Below are 19449 nucleotides of genomic sequence, written 5' to 3' on the forward strand. Positions count from 1 at the left end.
TGGTGCAGGTACAGAGGTGTGTGAGAACGTGGAAGTCGAGACAACAGCCGGCGCATTCGCGGAGTAACTGGTCGTTCTGACAGCTGGTGTAGGTACAGCGGTGTGTGAGAATGTCGAAGTTGAACCAGCGGTTGTTGCATTCGTGGTGTAGTGGGGACCCCTAGTCCTCGTAGGTGTGCTCGGCCTGACAGTTGGTGCAGGTACAGAGGTGTGTGAGAACGTGGAAGTCGAGACAACAGCCGGCGCATTCGCGGAGTAACTGGTCGTTCTGACAGCTGGTGTAGGTACAGCGGTGTGTGAGAATGTCGAAGTTGAACCAACGGTTGTTGCATTCGTGGTGTAGTGGGGACCCCTAGTCCTCGTAGGTGTGGTCGTCCTGACAGCTGGTGTAGGTATAGAGGTGTGTGAGAACGTGGAAGTCGAGACAACAGCCGGCGCATTCGTTGAGTAACTGGTCGTTCTGACAGCTGGTGTAGGTACAGCGGTGTGTGAGAATGTCGAAGTTGAACCAGCGGTTGTTGCATTCGTGGTGTAGTGGGGACCCCTAGTCCTCGTAGGTGTGCTCGGCCTGACAGTTGGTGCAGGTACAGAGGTGTGTGAGAACGTGGAAGTCGAGACAACAGCCGGCGCATTCGCGGAGTAACTGGTCGTTCTGACAGCTGGTGTAGGTACAGCGGTGTGTGAGAATGTCGAAGTTGAACCAACGGTTGTTGCATTCGTGGTGTAGTGGGGACCTCTAGTCCTCGTAGGTGTGCTCGGCCTGACAGCTGATGTAGGTACAGCGGTGTGTGAGAATGTCGAAGTTGAACCAACGGTTGGTGCATTCGTGGTGTAGTGGGGACCCCTAGTGTTCGTAGGTGTGGTCGTCCTGACAGCTGGTGTAGGCGCTGAGGTGTGTGAGAACGCGGAAGTTGAGACAACAGCCTGCGCATTCGCGGCATAACTGGTCGTTCTGACAGTTGGCGTAGGTACAGCGGTGTGTGACAATGTAGAAATTGAACCAACGGTGGGTGCATTCGTGGTGTAGTGGGGACCCCTAGTCCTCGAAGGTGTGGTCGCCCTGACAGCTGGAGTAGGTCTAGAGGCGTATGAGAACGTGGAGGTCGAGCCAACAGCTGGTGTAGGTATGGGGAAATGGCGACGGCTGGAGTTCGCTCTGAACGCTGGCCCGCCAGCTTGAACAGGTGTGCCAGGACCTACGAGCTCGCCTTTGAGTGTCATGTCGGAAACAGGAGCGGACATAGCAGAACACTTTTGAACACCGGATTGAATCACATGAATGGGGGCGCCAGGCGGCAACAGGAGGTTAGGGTTGAGAGCTGTCACTTCTGATGGGCCCGTTTGGGGAGTCGGCGGTACACCAACTTGAGCTGTGTAGGACCGCAGATGTCGTGGCTGGGCTGTAGGCCCAAGGGACCGGTACCCTTCGGGACCGCGCAGCGTCGTATCGCGGGAGCTACCAGTCAGGTCCAAGGGGAAGGGTTGTTGGAAGCCAGAGTTCGCATGCCTCGGAGTGGGGGAGCTGATGCCACAAGTTGACGAGCTGCACATTGACTGGCTGGTAGTATGCATATCAATTCCTAGCCCCGACGACACACAGGCCATGGTGCCTCTACAGGCGCCAAGGTTGGAGAGCTCATTCATCGGATCAACCAGAAGCGGTAGTCCCCCAGTGGTGCTGGACTCAACAGAGGCTGTGTGTCCGTCAGGCTTAAAAAATAGACCAGCATGACCTTCACCCGATGAGGAGGGACAGTAGTCAAGCGAATCAGCAGTACCGTTGTGGCCATAGATGCTGTCGATTGACGCAACTGATTCGAATGTGCATCCGGCACTTGTCATATTACGTAGTATTCCAAAAGTTTGGTAATCTGCGGTGCTCGTATTACCTGTATACTAAAAATGTATATGATGAGCTCAAGTGTCTTTCCTCGAACAACAACTGCAGATGGTCGAAGCATGACCCCGTCTCGGGTGGTTGCTCGCTACTCTAGCACACCATCCAACGCCTCCCCCTATTTAAAGGCGGTAGGATGGGCGACATCCCCAGTTGGGCGAGCTGTGACTCCAACTCACCGCGTGTCAACTGTTAGGCAACAGAGGTCAGAGGGTGCAACTATCACTACTTTCGACGATTTGAAATCTTTCAAGTCGAAGTACCAGTACATGCCGCCAGATAGGCTAACAGGGGGCTATGTCAACAAAATGCCATCAGAGCTGTCATCTAGGCCAGTGCGAGCCCCCACACCACTTACGAAAGCGCCAAACCACTCACCATCGAGAGAGACGCGAGCACCTACACCAGCAGCGCTTGCACCATCGAGAACGACGCGAGCACCTACGCCAGTAGCACTTGCCCCATCGAGAACGACGCGAGCACCTACGCCAGTGGCACTTGCACCATCGAGAACGACTCGAGGACCTACACCATCGAGGGAGACGCGAAGACCTACACCATTGAGGGATACGCGAACACCTACACCAGTATCCCGCACATCAGAACGAAGGTATTGCACCCCACAACGAAGCTCATCGCCGGTCACGGCGGACAAGATCTGGGGTCACCGGGGATGTCGCTCTTCCCTAAGTTCCCGTAGCCCTGCAGGCGCCAGCAGGATCGTAAGTCTCGCCTCCTGCAGCACTCCTAAAAAGGTGAACGGTTTGGATTCGTCGCGTCCCTCGCGTTCTGCGGCCACCCACAGAGTAGGCTACCCAACGGAAGCTGAAGAGCACCTGGGCTGCAACAGCTTCATTTTCTCACCATCGGTGCCGGGGTCAAGACAATCTATGTTTGGTGAGTCAGAGGCCACGTCGCACACAGATTCGAATTGCTGGGCTTCTCCTATTTCGAGGCAGCCGTCCTTGCTGGGTGAGCCGCTAGCAGATTGCACACAGAATACGCCTGCTGGACATCACCAAGCCTGGTCTCACAAAAATCCGACTCTGAACATTTTAAAGAACCCTTCATATTGAGTTGAGCGGAGGCGGAGGCGGCTGATTCATCAGCGGCTGATTCATCAGCGGCTGTAGGGTCGGAGGCGCTCGGAGTCCCAGCCTCGCGTCCTCCTCCAACTGAGTGTGTGGTGCTAGGTGAAAAAATTCCTGATGGTTTAATCGGGGTAGGGCCTCTAGATCGGTACCCTGAAGGATGTCAATCGATGCGGCGTCCTCCATCAGTCTACAGAGAAGCACAGCTAAACCTGCGGTGTACTCTTGGCCGTCTCGGCTCTTCTTGATCGGACGGCCATCGTTCAGTGGGTTAATCAGGCACATCCCGTTTCGGGGTGCAGTTTTTGCTGGACCTTGAAACTGCTCAAACTCGACGTGGCACTGCTTAATCCACTGCACACGAAAAGTAGCGCCGAGTCTGTTGCTGAATGGACCCCAGACTGCAGAGCACAGGCTAGCGTCTGGTGGCGACGCCATTCGAGCATAGCCTTGGAACCCTCCACTCTCATTGCCGCTAAACAGCAGCAGAACGACATCTGAATTCAAGTAGGCATGCTCGAGCTTGGCTGTGTTGTTGCGGCCTGAGGCCCAGATGCCCAACTGAACTGAGAGAAAAACGTTCCGCATCTGCATGGACTTGATGACGAATGCCCTCAGAGGGACTCGGAAGTTAACGTCGAACTCCACAGACGCCGGATCGTCGGAATAGGCCACGTCTCTGTACAGCTTTTGCAGACCGGGCGTGTCGACGTGCCGACACAGCTCTGGCAACCCCCAAGCGGACTGTAACACCAAACCATCATTCGCCAGCGCTGAGCGGGAAACAGACATCAACTGCGACAAGTGGAGGTTGAGACGCGCGATTTTAGAGGCCACCAAAGGGTTGGCCTCGTCCAGCGGGGTGACAGGCCGTCCGAGTACGAATTCCAAGTACCAGTCAGGAAGAATGTCAGGCCTCCAAGAGCTCTGCCTTCGAAAGTGCAAAAGTCGACAACGAGACCCAAACGGACAAAACCCCAGAAAGTACATAGCGCACTCCAGGTGAGTTTTCTTCTGATCCGTTGACCGGGTATGCAGGAACGGACAGCAGTTAAGCAGGTAGTCTCTGCAGTGGCCTGTCGCGGCAAATGCCTGGCAGACAGGCAACTTTGACACCTCGAAGTGATGTACGAAATCACAAGCATTCCCATTGGGACAAATGTTCTTGAGCCAATGCCGACACACCAGAGTCTGCTTCCCAGCGCGCTTCAGGACGCGAAAACGGCTTTGTGTATAGGCTTCCTGGTCTGCGCTGCCCATGTGGCCCATTTTCACCATGCCCTCCTGCTGTTGCATCTGCAGCATGTTTAGTCGGGCCTCCTCTGCGTCTTTCCGACCGAGAGCGATTTCGAACTCAAACATCAAATCCGTATATTTCAGATAATCAGGCAGCAGCTGCGCTGTTTCGATTGAAATCGCCATCTCATTGGTGAAATGCGCAATCTATGCAACATCTACATTCATAAATACATTTGCGTGCATAGTTGCACAGTGTCGACCCATGTCGCTACGGCGTGGCCCTTTACTCTGGAGTCGGAGAAGAGCTCGTAGTCATTGCCTCCAGCAGTGGTCCTGTCACCGAAGAAATCGATGGAATCACAGGAGATGATTTCCTCGGGCGCGGAGTACTTAGCGGTGCTGATGTAGTTAAGGCAAAACCGCTTGTCCCACTGATCAGGGTAGCAGTCAAGGGATATCTGACCACCTTTTGCAATCGTCCATCCTTCCTTCCCAAACTTCGCTTGCAAGGTTTCAATCATTTTGTCTCTGATATTCTCCTTCTCATCCACGACGACGAAGTCATGCCGACCTTGCTGGTCAATTGAACGGCCTACAGGACACAAGTTAATCATTCCTCGACGAAACTCCACGAAAGTTCCCCGCTTGCGCGGTAGAGTCAGGTCGGCCATATACTTCAAGGCGTGATTGATGAGTCGTTGGGTGGACTCCTCTCCCATATGCTGCGTAATATCCATAGACGCAAGTAACTCTCCTGCAGAGAAGACTTGAGTGCCGTTCTCTGCGAACACTACATCCAGAATCGTGTCCCAACCATCTCCGAACTGCTCCTGCACCTTGGCTATGTCGGATCCGGTGACCACAGCAACCCCCACTCCCTCATTGGAGAGGCGTCTCAGGAGAGCCTTCATCTCGTCCGGGACGGGCTGTCTGCTTGTGCACAGCGTCCCATCCATGTCGAAGAGTGCTAGTCGTCTCTGTAGCATTTCTGCATTTGCGCATGTCGTTGGTGGAGGTGGTGGACCTGCTTAGGGTTCTTTTCGCTCAAGGGGTGGACCCGGAGACCGCGCGGCATGCTCATAACCATCTGCTAATGCTGAACGACCACCCACAGGGATGGAGTATTGCGCTGGAGTTGATCGAGGCCTAGTAGGGGATTGTATTGAGGTTCACGCAGCCCTAATGACAACGATGTAGCCTTAGTTGGCTCCCAGTTATTTAGACATGTAGTCACGAACCGCATGCACACACTGGTCACGTCGGGGGCAGTGGGAGCCGCACAGCAACGTGTCCTGGCTTTGGTACCGGTAGTGAGCGGGTTGCAAACGCGATGCCGTCTGGTCGAGAGTTTCATCACCATGGAAGTCGCAATCAACTCCTCGAGATGGATGGATCTCATGACCCAGAAAGACTCCTTCGACGACTGCATGTCCATTCTACGCGGTTTGGCCTGCTTTATCGAGGCCCTGGACCGCGTAGTAGAGATGCCGGCAATGTTAAAGCTCCTTGGCCTTCCGCGACACACCAGAGTTCGCGACCTACCTCAATATACAACAGGCGCCGGACACCTCGGCCGTCTTACCGAGGTCGTGGGCCGCTGCCTCTCACTGTCTTGCCTGTCGCTGGAACAGGACAGAGCCTGGAGTCAGCTGGCTATCGAGGCGCTGCATGTGTTGTCGTTGTGGACGTCTGCGTACGACACCCTTATCCTGTCTCCTGAGATCGTGAGCGCGATGCACTTTCTCCTCGGAGTGGAGGATGTTCGAGGGGACGTGGGAGACACGTGTGTAGTGCTGTTGCCGCGAGTGGAATTCCTCTGCGCACCTGTGAATCAAGCCGTTGACCAGTCAAAATCCAGCGAAGACCTGGTCTTCAATGTGGTGTTCGTCGGGTTCCAAGCTGTCGTAGAGAATGCTCGCCATGAAACCGTCGACGACTCCATGGCTTCGTGGTGGCCGCTGCTGAGGTCGACCGTGAGCCGGCCTTGGACGATGAGCCTCATATTCGGCGGTGATTGCCCTGTCCGCCTCGACCCATACCGAGAACTCATTCTGCAGGCACTGAGCGAGCCACTCCATACCTGCGACGTCCACTCTCTTGAGAACTTATTTGGGGTGTGGGCTGAGATTCGTGACTTCCTTCGAGACGAACCCCTGGGGCTTGACGTTTTCGTCAACAAAGACCGGGTTGCAGAAATCATTTGGAAGTCGTTTGACGACATCATACCAGCGGTACTACGGGTGCTAGGCCAAGGATGCACAGAGTTCCAGACACATGACCTCGTGGAGACTACTCAGGAGTTGGTCGGCCATATGCACGCTAGTCTCACAACAGCCAAAATGTCCACGGATCCCCTATTCCTCAGCACGAGCAAGGCGATAGAGGCGACGGTCAACGATGGCGATGCGCTATCGTTCTGTCGACTAGCGCCTTTTGTGGAGGTGTTGTTGGAAATGGACGCCGCGACGGATATTTTCAAGGAGAATCTTAATGCTGCAGCGCAAGACTTGCTGGAGGTGGTACTTGTAGGCGCCCAGAGTTTTAACAGCTGGCCTGCTGAGACACTTTGCCTATTCACCTCGATATTCTCCTCGTTGGCTCCGCAAATTACAACCCACGCCGACATCATTTCCCCAGCGATGACATGCTTGTTACGGCTGCTGCCCACCGACGACTTAGTGGTTTCCGAAGCGATCCGGTCGATTTGCGATGCATGGGAATACCCGGCCGTCAACATCGTATTGCGCGTCCTAGAAGCCGTGATTGAAGCTCTACCCACGCTGTCTATCCCTGCGTGCGCGCTCTTCGGCCGTAGTATCGGCCTGCTCATGCTAAAAAACCCGGTGGATATGACCAGTCTGCTGGTCATGGACCTCTCCCACGCGTCTACCGATACAGGAATACGCTTTGTCGCCTTATACAACGGCATTCTTGTCGAGATGGTCATGGCAAGGGGAGATCTGAATGTAAACGTTGGCGCTTTCCTCGCCCTGGTCAACCAAGTGCCTCCATTGGGCCTCGCGTGCTCCCGCCTACCCTTGTATGACTGCCAACAATGCAGCCGGAGCTGGCTTCGTACGGCAATAATGGACGGCGAGGGCCTACTGGGCTTCCACTCGCTGTCGTTCGAGTGCCTGCTGATAGGGATGGGGTCTCGTCGGGTTATCACACTGTCAGACTCGGATATGTCACTTCTTCCCGTGGCGGAGCACGTAAGGGTGCATCACGCATTTCCTGCGGTTCAAGGCGATTTGGCGTCGCTTATGAGAGCGGCGGCACCACAGACACGCGTTGACGCTGATAGACTCGCTCCTGTGTGGCATCTGATGCGCCAAGTTATGCTGGCAGAATTGGAAAGTCAAATTCCTAACGCGTTGAAAGTGGACTTAGTCGGTGTAGGACTAGAACAGCTCTGTCGCTCAGGAGTGTCTCCCTCCCCCGAAGTGGCGAGCGCCGTGGTGTCGGCTGCTGTTGGCACCGATGACCTCCCTCAAGCTACTCTATCCAGGGTTGTGTACTTCGCCTTTATGCGGCTGCACCAGGTTGAACGTGTCGACAATGGCCTGGCGATGGCTATACAAAGACTAATCGACTACAAGACCGGAGTTTTGCCGCTTGTCCAGACCCTCTGGAGCCAACCCGATCCCGGAGACTGCCTCGTCTCCAACCTCAACGACCACTACCGCGAGGTCGTTTTTCTGGGACTTGGACGCTTCCGGCAATTCAGACTTCGGCAATTGCTGGTGGAGGTCTGCAGAGTAGCGAATCGACTGCAGACTCCGGACTCGCTTCTGATGTTTGAAGATCCCAGACAAAGAATCGTGGACTGTGAGTGAGTTTTTAGACTGGTCACATAACGTCCGCGTGTGCACTACGTACGCACACATGAATCGCTCAGACCTGGAGATGGTCACCACAGATTCGTATGACAGCGCTGAGTCTCAGCCAAAGCGCTTTGCCGTCGGTGGACGCGTGGAGGACCTCGTAGAGGACGAACAGATGATCGACAATCTGATAGGACAGGAGGTGGCTCCTGTTGAGCTGTCAGACGCAGTGGTGCTTTCTAGAGGCCCCAATGCAAAGCTGCGATCGCTTCTCCAGGAGAACCGGAGCATTCTGTGCTCGCTGATAAACAACACCTTAGCCTCCAACCAAACGGTCACTGACGAGGCGCTTATGGGTGTCAGCGAGGGTGAAGACACCCCAAGGGCTTGGATCTCCCAAGAGGTCCGGGAACAGAAGGCCAGTCCGCCTGTTAGCGAGGCTCCAGCTTCTGCTGAGCAGTACTTCGACGTCATTTTCGACGCGCTGCAAAGACAGGTGGGACGCTGCGAAGCTTCGTCTAGTGAGGCGACGATGGAAAACCTGCCTTCTTCAAGGGTGGGGTTGCAGGCAGAATTTCCGAAGGCGGCAGTAATGGTTGACGCCGCAGCTGCAGCCAGCTTCACCCGACCCTTCTTTCATGGGAGCACAAGGAATCAGTCAGGGGATACTCTCTCCAGGGACATCTCTGTGGACCCCACCGCCTCTACCTTGCATGTGTTCGCATCTTTTCCTTCCTCTCATGACGTCAGACTCACAACGGCAGAAGTACTCTTCCACCAATCTCGAAGGAGATTCCTGGCAATCGACATGGGTTTACTCGCTGTGGGCCTCATCTTTCTGATAGTTGCTTGGTCAGTACGAAGCCTGGAACTGCTGTTTTGGGCACTCTCTCTGGTTACACGGTATGCTCCGGTTCTCGTGTTCGTCCTCATGAGCATCCGCCTAACTTCAAGAACAGAAGAAATATGCCGAGGAATCCTACGGGAAGACAGAACCATTGCAGAGGTCGAGCGTCAATGGCAACCCAAGATTCTCTTCTACACTAACATGCTTACTCGCGTCATTGGGGCCTGGTGCGCCCTCTCTATTCTACTGGAGATTATTCTGGGCATCTCCTACTCTGCAACGAATCATCGGCCGCTGTGGGTGGTCCTCAGCCTTGTAGCCGTCTCGAGTTTCATCCAGGGGGTCGTTCCCTTTATTTTTGAGGAGCCGCGAGAAGAAGCTGAACGGACAGTGCGGATGCTTGAGCTCAGCTTCAGACTCCACGCTCCGCTATCACAGGCATCTCTGGAAACCTGCTCCGTGAAGCCCAAGGCTTTGTCCCTTATGGTAGACAAGGCACTAGTCCTAACTGATAGGCCCCAAGCCTATTTCAACTGCCTCCTTCACATCAATTCTGGTGTGGCGACGTTACATCTTGCAAGCGGGACAGTAATTGGTCCACTGGAGATTCAAGCGGTCACCGCCTCAACCATGACTTCCTTCGTGGATGCTTCAGGAAGGGAATGGCGTTGTCAATTCCGGAGGCTGACGGGGGCAGATAAACTCGGCGCGGATCTTCTTGAACGTGGGGCGAGTGAGGTGTGATTCGTATCAAACTAGCATTTCTTTTGATGCCTCAAGCTCCGTTGTTCTCCCATACACAGGACTCTATCACCATTTCAATAGGGTTTCGTATGAAACTGGTGGATGTGGCCCTCACAGACAGCAGCATCAGCCTGCAGCTCCAGAGGCTTATCGACTCCAGAGATCTCCAGATGGATATCACCCTCCCGAAGCCTATAGTACCTGAATCATCTGTTCTGTCGCAGACTGTCACCTTCACGAGGACGACATCAGTGGCGCCGTTCATGCCAGGAACGCATCCCGTCTGCCTTGACATCACGCTTCGAAAGCTGGTTTCAGGAGACGACCATGTCTGGAGGAATTTTTGCCATCAGAACGGAAAATACTGGGAACGGGCGATGAGGTGCCCCAACGTTGAAGCCATACAGTTCTATAGGGAGGACAGCGAGATTGGCAAGCTCCTAAAGCTCTTACCTCGGCATGCGGAAGATGACATATCAGTTAGTTTAGAGCAGCCTGGGCTACCTCCGGGCTCACTTGTCCTTCGAAATTACTTTTCCGAAACTCAGATCTTCAGGCAAGGTTCAGTCTACCAAAGCTACTTTGCGTTTCCTGGGTCTGAGATGGAGGTGCGAATCGAGCAGTCGGTGGTTCGAGATGACTTGGTTATTACTCGCCTGAGCCTCTGGCGCCAAAAAGTCATCTACCTCCGTGAAATAATGGAGAACAAGTCAAACTGGTCCGAGCAACTCACATCTCAGTTCTGGCTACGCTTCCTTTTGCAGGTGGCCTATGCAGAGGCCACTGATAAGTTTCCGTTCAAACGTCGAGTCCACAGACTCTTCGCACAGCATCAAGTGACAAGCACTCTCATACATAGCACCGCGGAGTCCTTCCTTAGGTTTATGACTGGGGATGACGTTGAGTCCTCACATAGGCTGTTCTGGTGGAGACTGCTGCCACCTTGTGGAGGAATCACCTTCCTGAACATGGCGACTGGCGGGTATAAGATAACCTCGTTACTAGTCCCGACCCTGAATGATTTGGCACACTGTCTCCATTCAGGCCTCACTGCTTTCCACAGCGACTCGTCGCAGCTCCCAAAGATTACAGGGTTTGGGTGCGTTCCTGTAAGAGGGTCACAAGTGAAGCTCGGCGGCGTAGAAGGAACTGAGTTCGTTAGACGTTGGACTGCTCTCAACAAGATCAACCTGGAGCTTTCTCCTTTGAGGTGACAACCAGGGGAGACTCTGACGCAGCGGCCGTCTCGGGTCTGGGGTAGGCCAGGTGAACTACAGGCTGAGCTTGACGCCTGGGTGGTCGGGGGACACATCCTTCATATGTTTGGACAGTCATGTCGTCGATGTTCTGAGCGGCCAGCGAATTAAGGCGGTGCCTTTTGAAGCCACCGATCAGACCCCTGTAGTGCTTCATTCTGCACTTCACAAGATGAAGGCCCTGCTCATCACTCTCCACTCCATCGAATCTCCTGCAAACTACCGTGTCACTCGCGAGATGGTTGTGGGCAGGTCGTTTGAAACGGATTTAATTCGTTCCAAAGGCGAGCTAGACTTCTTACGAGCGTCTACAGTTGGATTCTATACCGCTGAGAGTGCTGCGCTGGAGACATCTATGATGATGGGCGCTAGGACCGCGAACTCGAGTCTGGAGATAAGGTCTGAGTCGCTCTCCAATCGATCTCCATTGAGGCATATGGTCATGGAGAAGAAAAGCCGGACGCCTCCAGAGCAGCATGCCCTTTACAACCTCGACGATTCCGAGGAAACGCCGCTTCAATCCGATCCTCTGGTCACCCGGCTTGAATCCGTAGAGGATTCGGTGATAGCTCCGTTGGAATCCTTGCAGAGTTTGAACTTCGATGAGGGGATGCTGCCTGATGACGAATCTACTGCAAGTGAGTCACAGATTGGTGCCGTTTTCAGCTACTTCAAACACGGAAGGACTCTGTGTGTTTGGGTGGACTTCTTTGAGCCCAAAGGGACTCTCAGGCGCGTTGACATTGTCGTCAGTTACGAGGTATCCAAGGACACCGAGTCCCCAAGAGAGCAGGAGAACCAGCTTTTTCGTTGGAGGGGACATGTAACTGACTTCGAGAAATCCAAAGTAGCCTGTACAGCGTTAGGTTTCGCCTGTATCCTCGCCAAGGTAGAGCTCCCTCTCCCTCTCTCAACGGCTAACGGCAGCGTCCCAACACTCTTGACGATTCCCGAAGCAGACATGAGACCATTCTACCAAAGTGCACTGAGCCATCGATACCGACAAAGCCTGCCAGATCTGTTCAGTCGGGTCTCGTGTTACCCCCCCGGGGTCGAGATGGGTAGCAGAGTGGCTGTTGTCAGTTTCTGCCCCCTGTTAAGTCGGAACGGAACGATCGTCATTGCGCATTCCACTACTGGCCGGGCATTGGTGAGACACCTCCGAAAACCTACCATTGCTGAGCAGATTACCGAGCTGCACCTCGTCATCAGCCAGTTCCAGTCGCTTCCCTTCGAGACTCCCAGTGCTCGTCTTCCGTCGTTGAAGCCCTTTACAAACCCCGAAAATGCCGAGGCTGCCGTTGCAATAGTGAATCAGTGGGCCGTGCAGGACGGCATCCACGCGCCGGCAAGCGCTTTGACACTTGCTGTTCGGACACACGGGCGTCCACGACCAGCCTCTGTCGGTGTAGACGCGGATATCTTCCGCGACGCTGTCCGTGTGTGCATTCGGCTAGTCGTCTTCGTATCAGGCGGATCTCCACGACCGGTCTACAGCCTACCGTTGTCGGCGTCGGCGCTGACAGAGCTCCCGCGTGTCTACAGCTCAGCCGTCTGTATTGCGAGGGCCGTCCATCGTAGATGGGCGGAAGACAAGTCAGAAGGAGAGATTAGCAGGGCGGCATCAATGGTTGAAGTCAGCCGACAGTCATCTTTGTTGTTGTAGCCTGTTGAGGCGCCTGGTGTGCAACCTAATGGAGTCTTTCACGTTGTTTGAGTTCAGTGCATCATACTTCTGATCACCCCAACCAAGCTTCGTGCCATTTCGAGATCACCTGCCTCCACGAATTCGACATAGCGATTAACAATGGCTTGGAAGTGCGCTTTCTCCGCCTTCAGGTCCCTTACCGCTGCCTCCAGACGCAAGTTAGCAGCATCCAACTCCGCGGACCGTGCGTTCATCGGTGCTCTGGTCACCACCTCCATGAAGCTGGCAGCCCAATCCTCATCGTTGGCGACCGCATCGAGGTTCAATCGGTTTGACATCGACTGAAGCCGTTGTCGTAGAGTGTTGGGGCTGTCCAGTGGTCGAGCTGGCTCATCCAACCTTCTTTCCAGTGGTTGGGCTGGCTTATCAAACCTTATGTCACAGTGGGCGTCATCATCAGTCCGGCGCCCAGCAGCGCTACATATACTTTGATCCAGCGCTTCCACATGAGCTTCGTCGGCTTCGCCCCATCCTCTATCAAGGTACTTTTGGAGGTCCTCACTCGGAGGCCTCACAGGCGATGGTAAGTCACCCTCGCTTGAGGACTCAGCGTCTTGGGTTGCCGGATGGGCTACTGGCTCTGCAGATACTTCTGAATCTGGAGGGAATCGATGTGCATGAACCGGAGTAAACAGTGCCATTTTCGATATTTACAACAACTTCGTTACTAATTAACAACTTTCTATTTCACCGATGGCTGGACACATCCAAGAAGCACGCCATGTGCACTTCGAGTCTGCTAATGAGTTCAGCCCCAAGGACCCTCCCATGCGTAGCCGCACTGCTGGAGCAAAGCTCAATAGCAACCAACTTTCCCACCGACGGCTGCAATATGCGAGCTCCAGGGGCAACGCTACCCTCGATGGCCATAACCTTGAAGAGGTACTTCTCGACGAGCGACAATCCACTCCTATCGCAATCAACGAAGAGATCCTAGGCCTGTACAAGGACCTGGACACTGACGACGAATCCACAGGTTGGTTTGCCGATGCTGATGACGACGTCATATCTCAGTTCACGCGAGGAGCGTGATCCGTTCTTATTTTATTGCATATTGGAGGAAATATTGCCTCCTATGGTGAATTGTAGTGCGCCAATTGTAAGATCGTGATACCACTCCTCAGTGTGTATCTCCGGCTACATAAGACCGCATCCTTCATCCTCTGAAGAGCTCTCTTCCTCTTGTTCCTCCTTCCGCCACAGAGTAGGCAGTCCGACAACCATCTCGGTGAGCCCTCGGAAAATCTGAGTCGGCAGACCTGGTTCTTCTCACTCTATCAACGTTTTTTCCCTGCATAGCGGAGGTCTTTACGAGCCGCACCCCCATTAAGAGGCTCAGCTCCGTGGCCTCCTTGGCGATCTTCATATGAGTTGGGTCTTGGGAGTCCACGAGGTCTTTTTTGGTGGCTGCCAGGTATAATACAGGGGTGCCTTGGATCCGTCGCTCGTCCAGCTCCTCTCGAAAGAACGAAATCTGTTCCTTGCACTCTCTAAAGGACTCGTAGTCCGTTGAGTCAAACGTGAAAATGAAACCCATTCTTGAAGGCGCAATTGGTCTGTAGATCGCACGATTCACGTAATCTGGGGGTGGGCGATACTCCTCAAAGGGCGCCGGCTGACTCTTGTCCGATTCGGCATCCTCCCGCTCCTTTCGCTCCAGGTTCAACCAGTAGCTCAGCCCTCGAATGTCTTTACCGAACCCCACAAGCCCAGGTACGTCCTCTATCTCCACGATCACATTGGCATCGGCCCCAACGTCAACGGCGAGATCAGAGTTGATCGTCACTGTGACGTAGTAGAGCGTTGGCCTCTCTGTGGATGCGAATGAGCAATCCTGGGAGGTTCTGTCTGTGCAGCGAAGATCTGCTTACACACGCTGTACAAAGGAGTTTATCAAGGAGGTCTTTCCACAGCCTTTACGACCTATTACGGTTATTCGAATCATTGCCGGCAATCTGATGCCGGTCATGATGCCTGAACTGCCGATTAGTCGTGGTTTGCCACACGAATCATGAGCAAACACGGCTTCTCAAGAGATCCATCAGTTCTTTCAGCCTAACCGTCCTCTGTTTTCCCTTGAAGTTGGCGTCGGTCTTGAACATCTTGCACACATCCTTCATCTTGACAGAGGCCTTGGCCTTTTTGTAGGCCTTCTCGGCGGCATCAAAAACCATCTTAGAGTACGGCTTCGAGGAACAGACGACACCAGTCATCATTCCGCGAAGCACATCTAGAAGCTCGTCTCCGCTCGCCCGCTTGAACTTATCCAGGTCCTTCACATGGTTGCAGATGTCCTTTGGCAGCATGTTGATGAGTATTTCCTGCGGATTTGGGAGGCCAGGCAACCTGAAGTCGGGCAGGATCAGAGGGATTTTATTGGGAATGCCGCGGATGTAGGGGTAGTCGAATCGAATCTGAGATCGAACGTCGATTATCTTCAATGAGGCGCTTGAGGTGGGACTTTCATCATATTGGTAGTCCGTGTAATGGTCCTCCTCCTCATCATCATCTTCCCCCTCATCATCCTCTTCCTCCTCATCATCGTCTTCCTCCTCATCGTAGTCTTCGTCCTCAGTGCCGAACTGCGCTTCCTCGGCTTCCTCTGGCACTTCAGTTGCTGCGTCTGGCTCTTCAGTTGCTTCCTCTGGCACTTCAGTTGCTGCGTCTGGCTCTTCAGTTGCTTCCTCTGGCTCTTCAGTGGCTTCCTCTGGCGCATTAGTTGCCTCTTGCGCATTGGTTGCCTCTGACACGTCCTTCACTTCTTCTTCTTTGGGACTCTCCGTGTCTTCCGAAGGAGTCGTGCTTGTGGGATAGCCACCCTCAGGAACGGTTATCACGTGCGGCATCTCCGTGGATTTGGCATTAAAGATGCCTGAATGATATACTAGCGCCTCGATCTTGCTCTCTTCATTGATCACAAACCCAAGGGCGAAGGATTGAGCTGAAGCAAACAGCCGGTCAATTTGACCTGAAAGCGGCTTGCCAGTCCTATTTGCCAGGACGCCAACTAAAGCTAGGTCGTCTGTAGGAAACGGGTGCACCACCAAACTAACCGAAAAAAGGTCGAGGAAGCTCGCATTCGTTGAACTGACGCTGATATCCGAGACAGCTACCCCGTTGACATTAGCCATTGACCTGACGGACTCGGGGATAGGGCCTTTGAGGAGCGCTACCACTCGAGCCTCCCAAACAGTTAGCGAGGCCAGCTCCTTCACATCCTTAGCCGAGTGGAGATCCATTGATCCTTCAGATGGCAGGCGCACACTGATTCTGTTACCGCTAGGCTGTTGTACAGCGAAATCTATGTAATCGGGAACGGTCACATCAGCTGCGTCAACATTTATGACACCGCCCGAAAACATCACGCCAAGGGGTTTTGTTAGTCCCATTCCCGCGAATGGAAACTTCCCTGCGATTGCGATCGGTTTCGGCCTGCCAGCCAAGCAGGGCACGTAGTAGCATCGGGGATCTGTGAAGCAAGGGCCTTCTCGAAGCCTTCGACACGCCCCAAGATCATTCTGTATCCAAGTCTGCTGCGCACTCACCAGTCTAAGGGGGAAGCAATGCGGTACACACCTCGACAACGTGGCCGTCGCCAAGAGTGAGTATAGTGCACGCATATGCGGCGTTTTAGGTTCGTATCTTTAAAGGATATTTGGCGCTACAATCATCTTTAACGTTTCAGATGTACCTTTCTGTGGGCTGTCCAGTTTGCACGATTAAATTCAATAACCAGAGAAATGACCAAAACTCTTCAGTGGGAGAACGTTCCAGCGCTAACGCAGTGATTTCTTTGGTTCGACTGATGAGAACGGTCGCGGACTTCGCAAACGACCACCAGAGGTGTCGAGTGCAAAGCAGTTGAAGCGTACAAAAATGGAAGCCGAGCTACATCCAACAGTCATGGCTCCATGTTCTGAAAGCGGCACTGAATCGTCCGGAGCATCCGGAGCCTGCGGACAGGTTACACCTGTCCAGCGCAGTCCTGAGGTCCGAGTGACCCCCGGCGCTCCGAAGAGACAGTCGCTAATTAGTCTGGCCGTAGCCGACTCTCGACCTGACGACTTCACCTCCAGTCAGAAGGACTTGGGCAGTGACAGGTTCCATCCTCTTTCTTACAGCTCAACGGACCTTTTCCAGGGCAAAAGCGCTGCTGCTGGCTTTTTTACGGTGGCTAAGAAGAAGGATGAGAATGACCGAGGTGAGACGACGTGGACTGCGACACAGCTTCCGTACTGTTCACAATTTTGGCTGACGGATGGGACCGTATTGAAGCCTTGAAGGGCTCAGGCTCCGGATCTAAGAAGAAATCCATCGTAATCTTATGCAACGTCTTCAGGCTTCTTCTTGTCCACTCACCTAAGGACTTAGAGCGTGCATGTTGGCTCTCGCTTAGCAAGCTAGCACCCAACTACGAGGCTGTCGAGACGGGAATTGGCGACGGCCTTCTCCTTCGCGCTGTCTCGGAGTTCTACAATCGATCCGAGGCGAACATACGTGCTGATCTCGTAGAGCTTGAGGATCTCGGCTTGGTCGCGTCCCAATCACGGTCGTCCATGAGGACCCTGCTTGGATCGCAGCCGTTGACAATCGAATCTGTTTTCTCAACGATGAGAGGGATAGCTGACATTTCTGGAACTAACGCCCAAACTCAAAAGAAGAACCTGGTGAAGCGCCTTCTGTCAGCTGCCTCATCTGTCGAGTGCAAGTTCCTAGTTCGATTCCTGCAGGCCAAACTTCGGATCGGGATTCAGGCCGCGTCTGTCATATCCGCCCTTGGTGCCTGCTTCGTTCTGTCGCCGTGCAACTCCACAGGCGTCACCGCTGATGTTCGCGGATCTGAATCTGACATCGCGGAGATGGAAGCAGCCGTTAAACGCGCACTCTCCGAGGTGCCCGACATCGGTTTCGTAGTTCAATGCCTTATCAACGGAGAGGGTCCTAAGACCCTACCAAGCGTCTGCCATATCATGCCTGGGCGACCTGTGCTGCCAATGCTGGCTAAGCCCGTCAAGAGTGTCTCCACAGTTTTCGATAGGTTTGCCGAGTCGAAGTTCACATGTGAATACAAATACGACGGAGAACGAGGGCAGCTGCACATATCCAACGGCACAGTGAGAATCTTTTCCCGGAACATGGAAGATATGACCAGCAAGTATCCTGACGTCGTGAGAATCTGCCTGGACGCTCTTCTGAAGACTGGTACGGAGTGCATTGTCGACGCAGAGATCGTGGCGTTTGATCCGGAGAAGGGCATTCTTCCCTTTCAAGTGCTGTCCACACGTAAACGGAAAGACGTATCGGAGGCCAACATTGAGACCGGTGTTTGTGTCTACGCCTTCGATATTTTGTTCATGACTGAGCCGCTCCTCCAGCGTTCGCTGGCCGAGAGGAGACGGCTGCTGCATCAGTGCTTTGCAGAAAGTGCGGGTCGGTTCCAGTTCGCATCCTTTAGGGATTGTGACAATACTGAGGAGCTTGATACGTTTCTGCAGGCCTCAGTCGATGCCAACTGTGAAGGGCTGATGGTTAAGGCTCTCGAGTCGCACGCTACCTACCAGCCCAGCTTGCGGTCTCGCTACTGGCTCAAGTTGAAGAAGGACTATATCGATGCAATCGGCGACAGCGTGGATGTTGTCCCCGTTGGAGTCTTCTACGGCAAGGGAAAGCGGTCCGGGGTGTTTGGTGCATTCTTGTCGGCTGTCTACGATGCAGGCACCGAAACCTTCCAGACAGTATGCAAGATAGGCACCGGCTTCACGGATCAGTCGCTAGGAGATTTGCATCAGAAGCTATCCGGTGCGGTCGCGGAGCGGCAACCCCGCAGCGTGGACGCTGGCGAGTCGAAATCACCAGACCTGTGGTTGACGCCAACTTTTGTGTGGGAGATCAAGGCAGCGGATCTCTCAATATCTCCAGTGCATACTGCGGGATCTCATCTCAACGACGGCCGTGGAATAAGCCTTCGGTTCCCTCGATTCCTTCGGGAACGACCGGATAAGAAACCGTATGAGTGTACGGACACATCGCAAATACTGGAAATGTTCAAAGAGCAGTTCGCAAAAAGAGGTGAGGAAGATGACGAAGAAGACCTGCTCATTTGAATTTCGAGCTCAGTATTTTGTCGTGTGAACGTAGATGAGCTGATGGATGTTCTATCTGATGACCCTTTACCCTATGAACACCCCTCAGACCTCATTAGCTTCCTCTGGGACAAAACGGATGGTGTTAAACAGCGATTTCGGTCCGAGCTCCTCAGCAGCATGTCTCAACCCAAGGAAAGGCGTACGTTCAGGACCTTCTCGTACAAGGGCATCGAGCTCAAGGAGTTGCTCGACGTTCCAAAGGAGCAGCTCGTGGAGCTCTTCCCTGCTCGTCTGCGTAGGAAGATCACTCGTGGCGCTCACAAGGCGAAGTACGAACATGTTCTCCGAAAATGCCGCAAGGCTCGTAAGGACCTGGGTATAGGCGAGAAGCCTGCCACCGTCAAGACGCACCTCCGTCATATGATTGTCGTTCCCGAGATGATCAGCTCCATCATTGGTGTCTACAACGGCAAGACATTCTGTGAGGTCGAGATTAAGCCGGAGATGGTTGGTCATTACCTCGGAGAGTTCTCTATCACCTACAAGCCTGTGAAGCACGGTAAGGCCGGCCATTCAGCCGGCAAGTACATGCCTTTCCAATGATGTGGGAATTCCTTTTGACATGCGATGCTACGGGACTGCCTGAGGACTGGGATAGGGTTGGGGTCTCACCTGATGACTGAGTGACCTGAGCAGAATTCTTTTGTTGATTCATACTCGCGGATATATTTCTGATCTACGGGACTGCCTGAGGACT

General features: G+C 53.8%; 8 protein-coding genes across 17 annotated transcripts; 3 read left to right on the plus strand and 5 right to left on the minus strand.

The window, feature by feature from the left end:
* Positions 1 to 2964: 2964 nt before the first annotated feature.
* On the minus strand, positions 2965 to 4410 carry KVP18_002310 (uncharacterized protein; the record flags this gene model as incomplete). The annotated part of the gene is made up of 1 exon (XM_067953101.1): positions 2965 to 4410. The coding sequence occupies one exon, from the start codon at positions 4408 to 4410 to the stop codon at positions 2965 to 2967; it is 1446 nt and encodes a 481-aa protein (XP_067810458.1).
* A 38-nt stretch (positions 4411 to 4448) lies between these two features.
* On the minus strand, positions 4449 to 5213 carry KVP18_002312 (uncharacterized protein; the record flags this gene model as incomplete). 2 transcript variants are annotated; one of them, XM_067953105.1, is made up of 1 exon in its annotated part: positions 4449 to 5213. In XM_067953105.1, the coding sequence occupies one exon, from the start codon at positions 5211 to 5213 to the stop codon at positions 4449 to 4451; it is 765 nt and encodes a 254-aa protein (XP_067810462.1). The 2 variants fall into 2 exon arrangements, with proteins under 2 accessions (XP_067810462.1, XP_067810461.1); XM_067953104.1 differs by having other exon boundaries at positions 4449 to 5183.
* A 14-nt stretch (positions 5214 to 5227) lies between these two features.
* KVP18_002291 (uncharacterized protein) lies at positions 5228 to 12564 on the plus strand (the record flags this gene model as incomplete). 5 transcript variants are annotated; one of them, XM_067953065.1, is made up of 5 exons in its annotated part: positions 5228 to 5376; positions 5405 to 8055; positions 8126 to 9631; positions 9658 to 10852; positions 10881 to 12564. In XM_067953065.1, the coding sequence occupies 5 exons, from the start codon at positions 5228 to 5230 to the stop codon at positions 12562 to 12564; spliced, it is 7185 nt and encodes a 2394-aa protein (XP_067810422.1). The 5 variants fall into 5 exon arrangements, with proteins under 5 accessions (XP_067810422.1, XP_067810423.1, XP_067810424.1 ...); XM_067953066.1 differs by lacking the exons at positions 5228 to 5376; positions 8126 to 9631; positions 9658 to 10852; positions 10881 to 12564 and having other exon boundaries at positions 5469 to 8063; XM_067953067.1 differs by lacking the exons at positions 5228 to 5376; positions 5405 to 8055; positions 9658 to 10852; positions 10881 to 12564 and having other exon boundaries at positions 8113 to 9642.
* Positions 12565 to 12617: 53 nt separating this feature from the next.
* On the minus strand, positions 12618 to 13247 carry KVP18_002316 (uncharacterized protein; the record flags this gene model as incomplete). Its single annotated transcript, XM_067953110.1, has 1 exon — positions 12618 to 13247. One exon carries the CDS (start codon positions 13245 to 13247, stop codon positions 12618 to 12620), a length of 630 nt encoding a protein of 209 aa, XP_067810467.1.
* A 52-nt stretch (positions 13248 to 13299) lies between these two features.
* KVP18_002280 (uncharacterized protein) lies at positions 13300 to 13638 on the plus strand (the record flags this gene model as incomplete). The annotated part of the gene is made up of 1 exon (XM_067953039.1): positions 13300 to 13638. One exon carries the CDS (start codon positions 13300 to 13302, stop codon positions 13636 to 13638), a length of 339 nt encoding a protein of 112 aa, XP_067810396.1.
* A 105-nt stretch (positions 13639 to 13743) lies between these two features.
* KVP18_002304 (uncharacterized protein) lies at positions 13744 to 14575 on the minus strand (the record flags this gene model as incomplete). 2 transcript variants are annotated; one of them, XM_067953091.1, is made up of 3 exons in its annotated part: positions 13744 to 13851; positions 13880 to 14450; positions 14478 to 14551. In XM_067953091.1, the coding sequence occupies 3 exons, from the start codon at positions 14549 to 14551 to the stop codon at positions 13744 to 13746; spliced, it is 753 nt and encodes a 250-aa protein (XP_067810448.1). The 2 variants fall into 2 exon arrangements, with proteins under 2 accessions (XP_067810448.1, XP_067810449.1); XM_067953092.1 differs by having other exon boundaries at positions 13763 to 14454; positions 14482 to 14575.
* A 40-nt stretch (positions 14576 to 14615) lies between these two features.
* KVP18_002317 (uncharacterized protein) lies at positions 14616 to 15995 on the minus strand (the record flags this gene model as incomplete). Of its 2 annotated transcripts, none has more annotated exons than XM_067953111.1 (1): positions 14616 to 15995. In XM_067953111.1, one exon carries the CDS (start codon positions 15993 to 15995, stop codon positions 14616 to 14618), a length of 1380 nt encoding a protein of 459 aa, XP_067810468.1. The 2 variants fall into 2 exon arrangements, with proteins under 2 accessions (XP_067810468.1, XP_067810469.1); XM_067953112.1 differs by having other exon boundaries at positions 14616 to 15968.
* Positions 15996 to 16346: 351 nt separating this feature from the next.
* KVP18_002297 (uncharacterized protein) lies at positions 16347 to 19295 on the plus strand (the record flags this gene model as incomplete). Of its 3 annotated transcripts, XM_067953079.1 has the most annotated exons (4): positions 16347 to 16363; positions 16392 to 16807; positions 16834 to 18675; positions 18745 to 19295. In XM_067953079.1, the coding sequence occupies 4 exons, from the start codon at positions 16347 to 16349 to the stop codon at positions 19293 to 19295; spliced, it is 2826 nt and encodes a 941-aa protein (XP_067810436.1). The 3 variants fall into 3 exon arrangements, with proteins under 3 accessions (XP_067810436.1, XP_067810435.1, XP_067810437.1); XM_067953078.1 differs by lacking the exons at positions 16347 to 16363; positions 18745 to 19295 and having other exon boundaries at positions 16483 to 16807; positions 16834 to 18710; XM_067953080.1 differs by lacking the exons at positions 16347 to 16363; positions 16392 to 16807; positions 16834 to 18675 and having other exon boundaries at positions 18753 to 19295.
* Positions 19296 to 19449: the final 154 nt, after the last annotated feature.

Source organism: the organism of the source record quoted next (assembly GCF_019968955.1).
Source record: "MAG: Porospora cf. gigantea A chromosome Unknown PgA_NODE_28_length_66104_cov_347.438, whole genome shotgun sequence".
Lineage (NCBI taxonomy): Eukaryota > Apicomplexa > Conoidasida > Eugregarinorida > Porosporidae > Porospora > Porospora cf. gigantea A.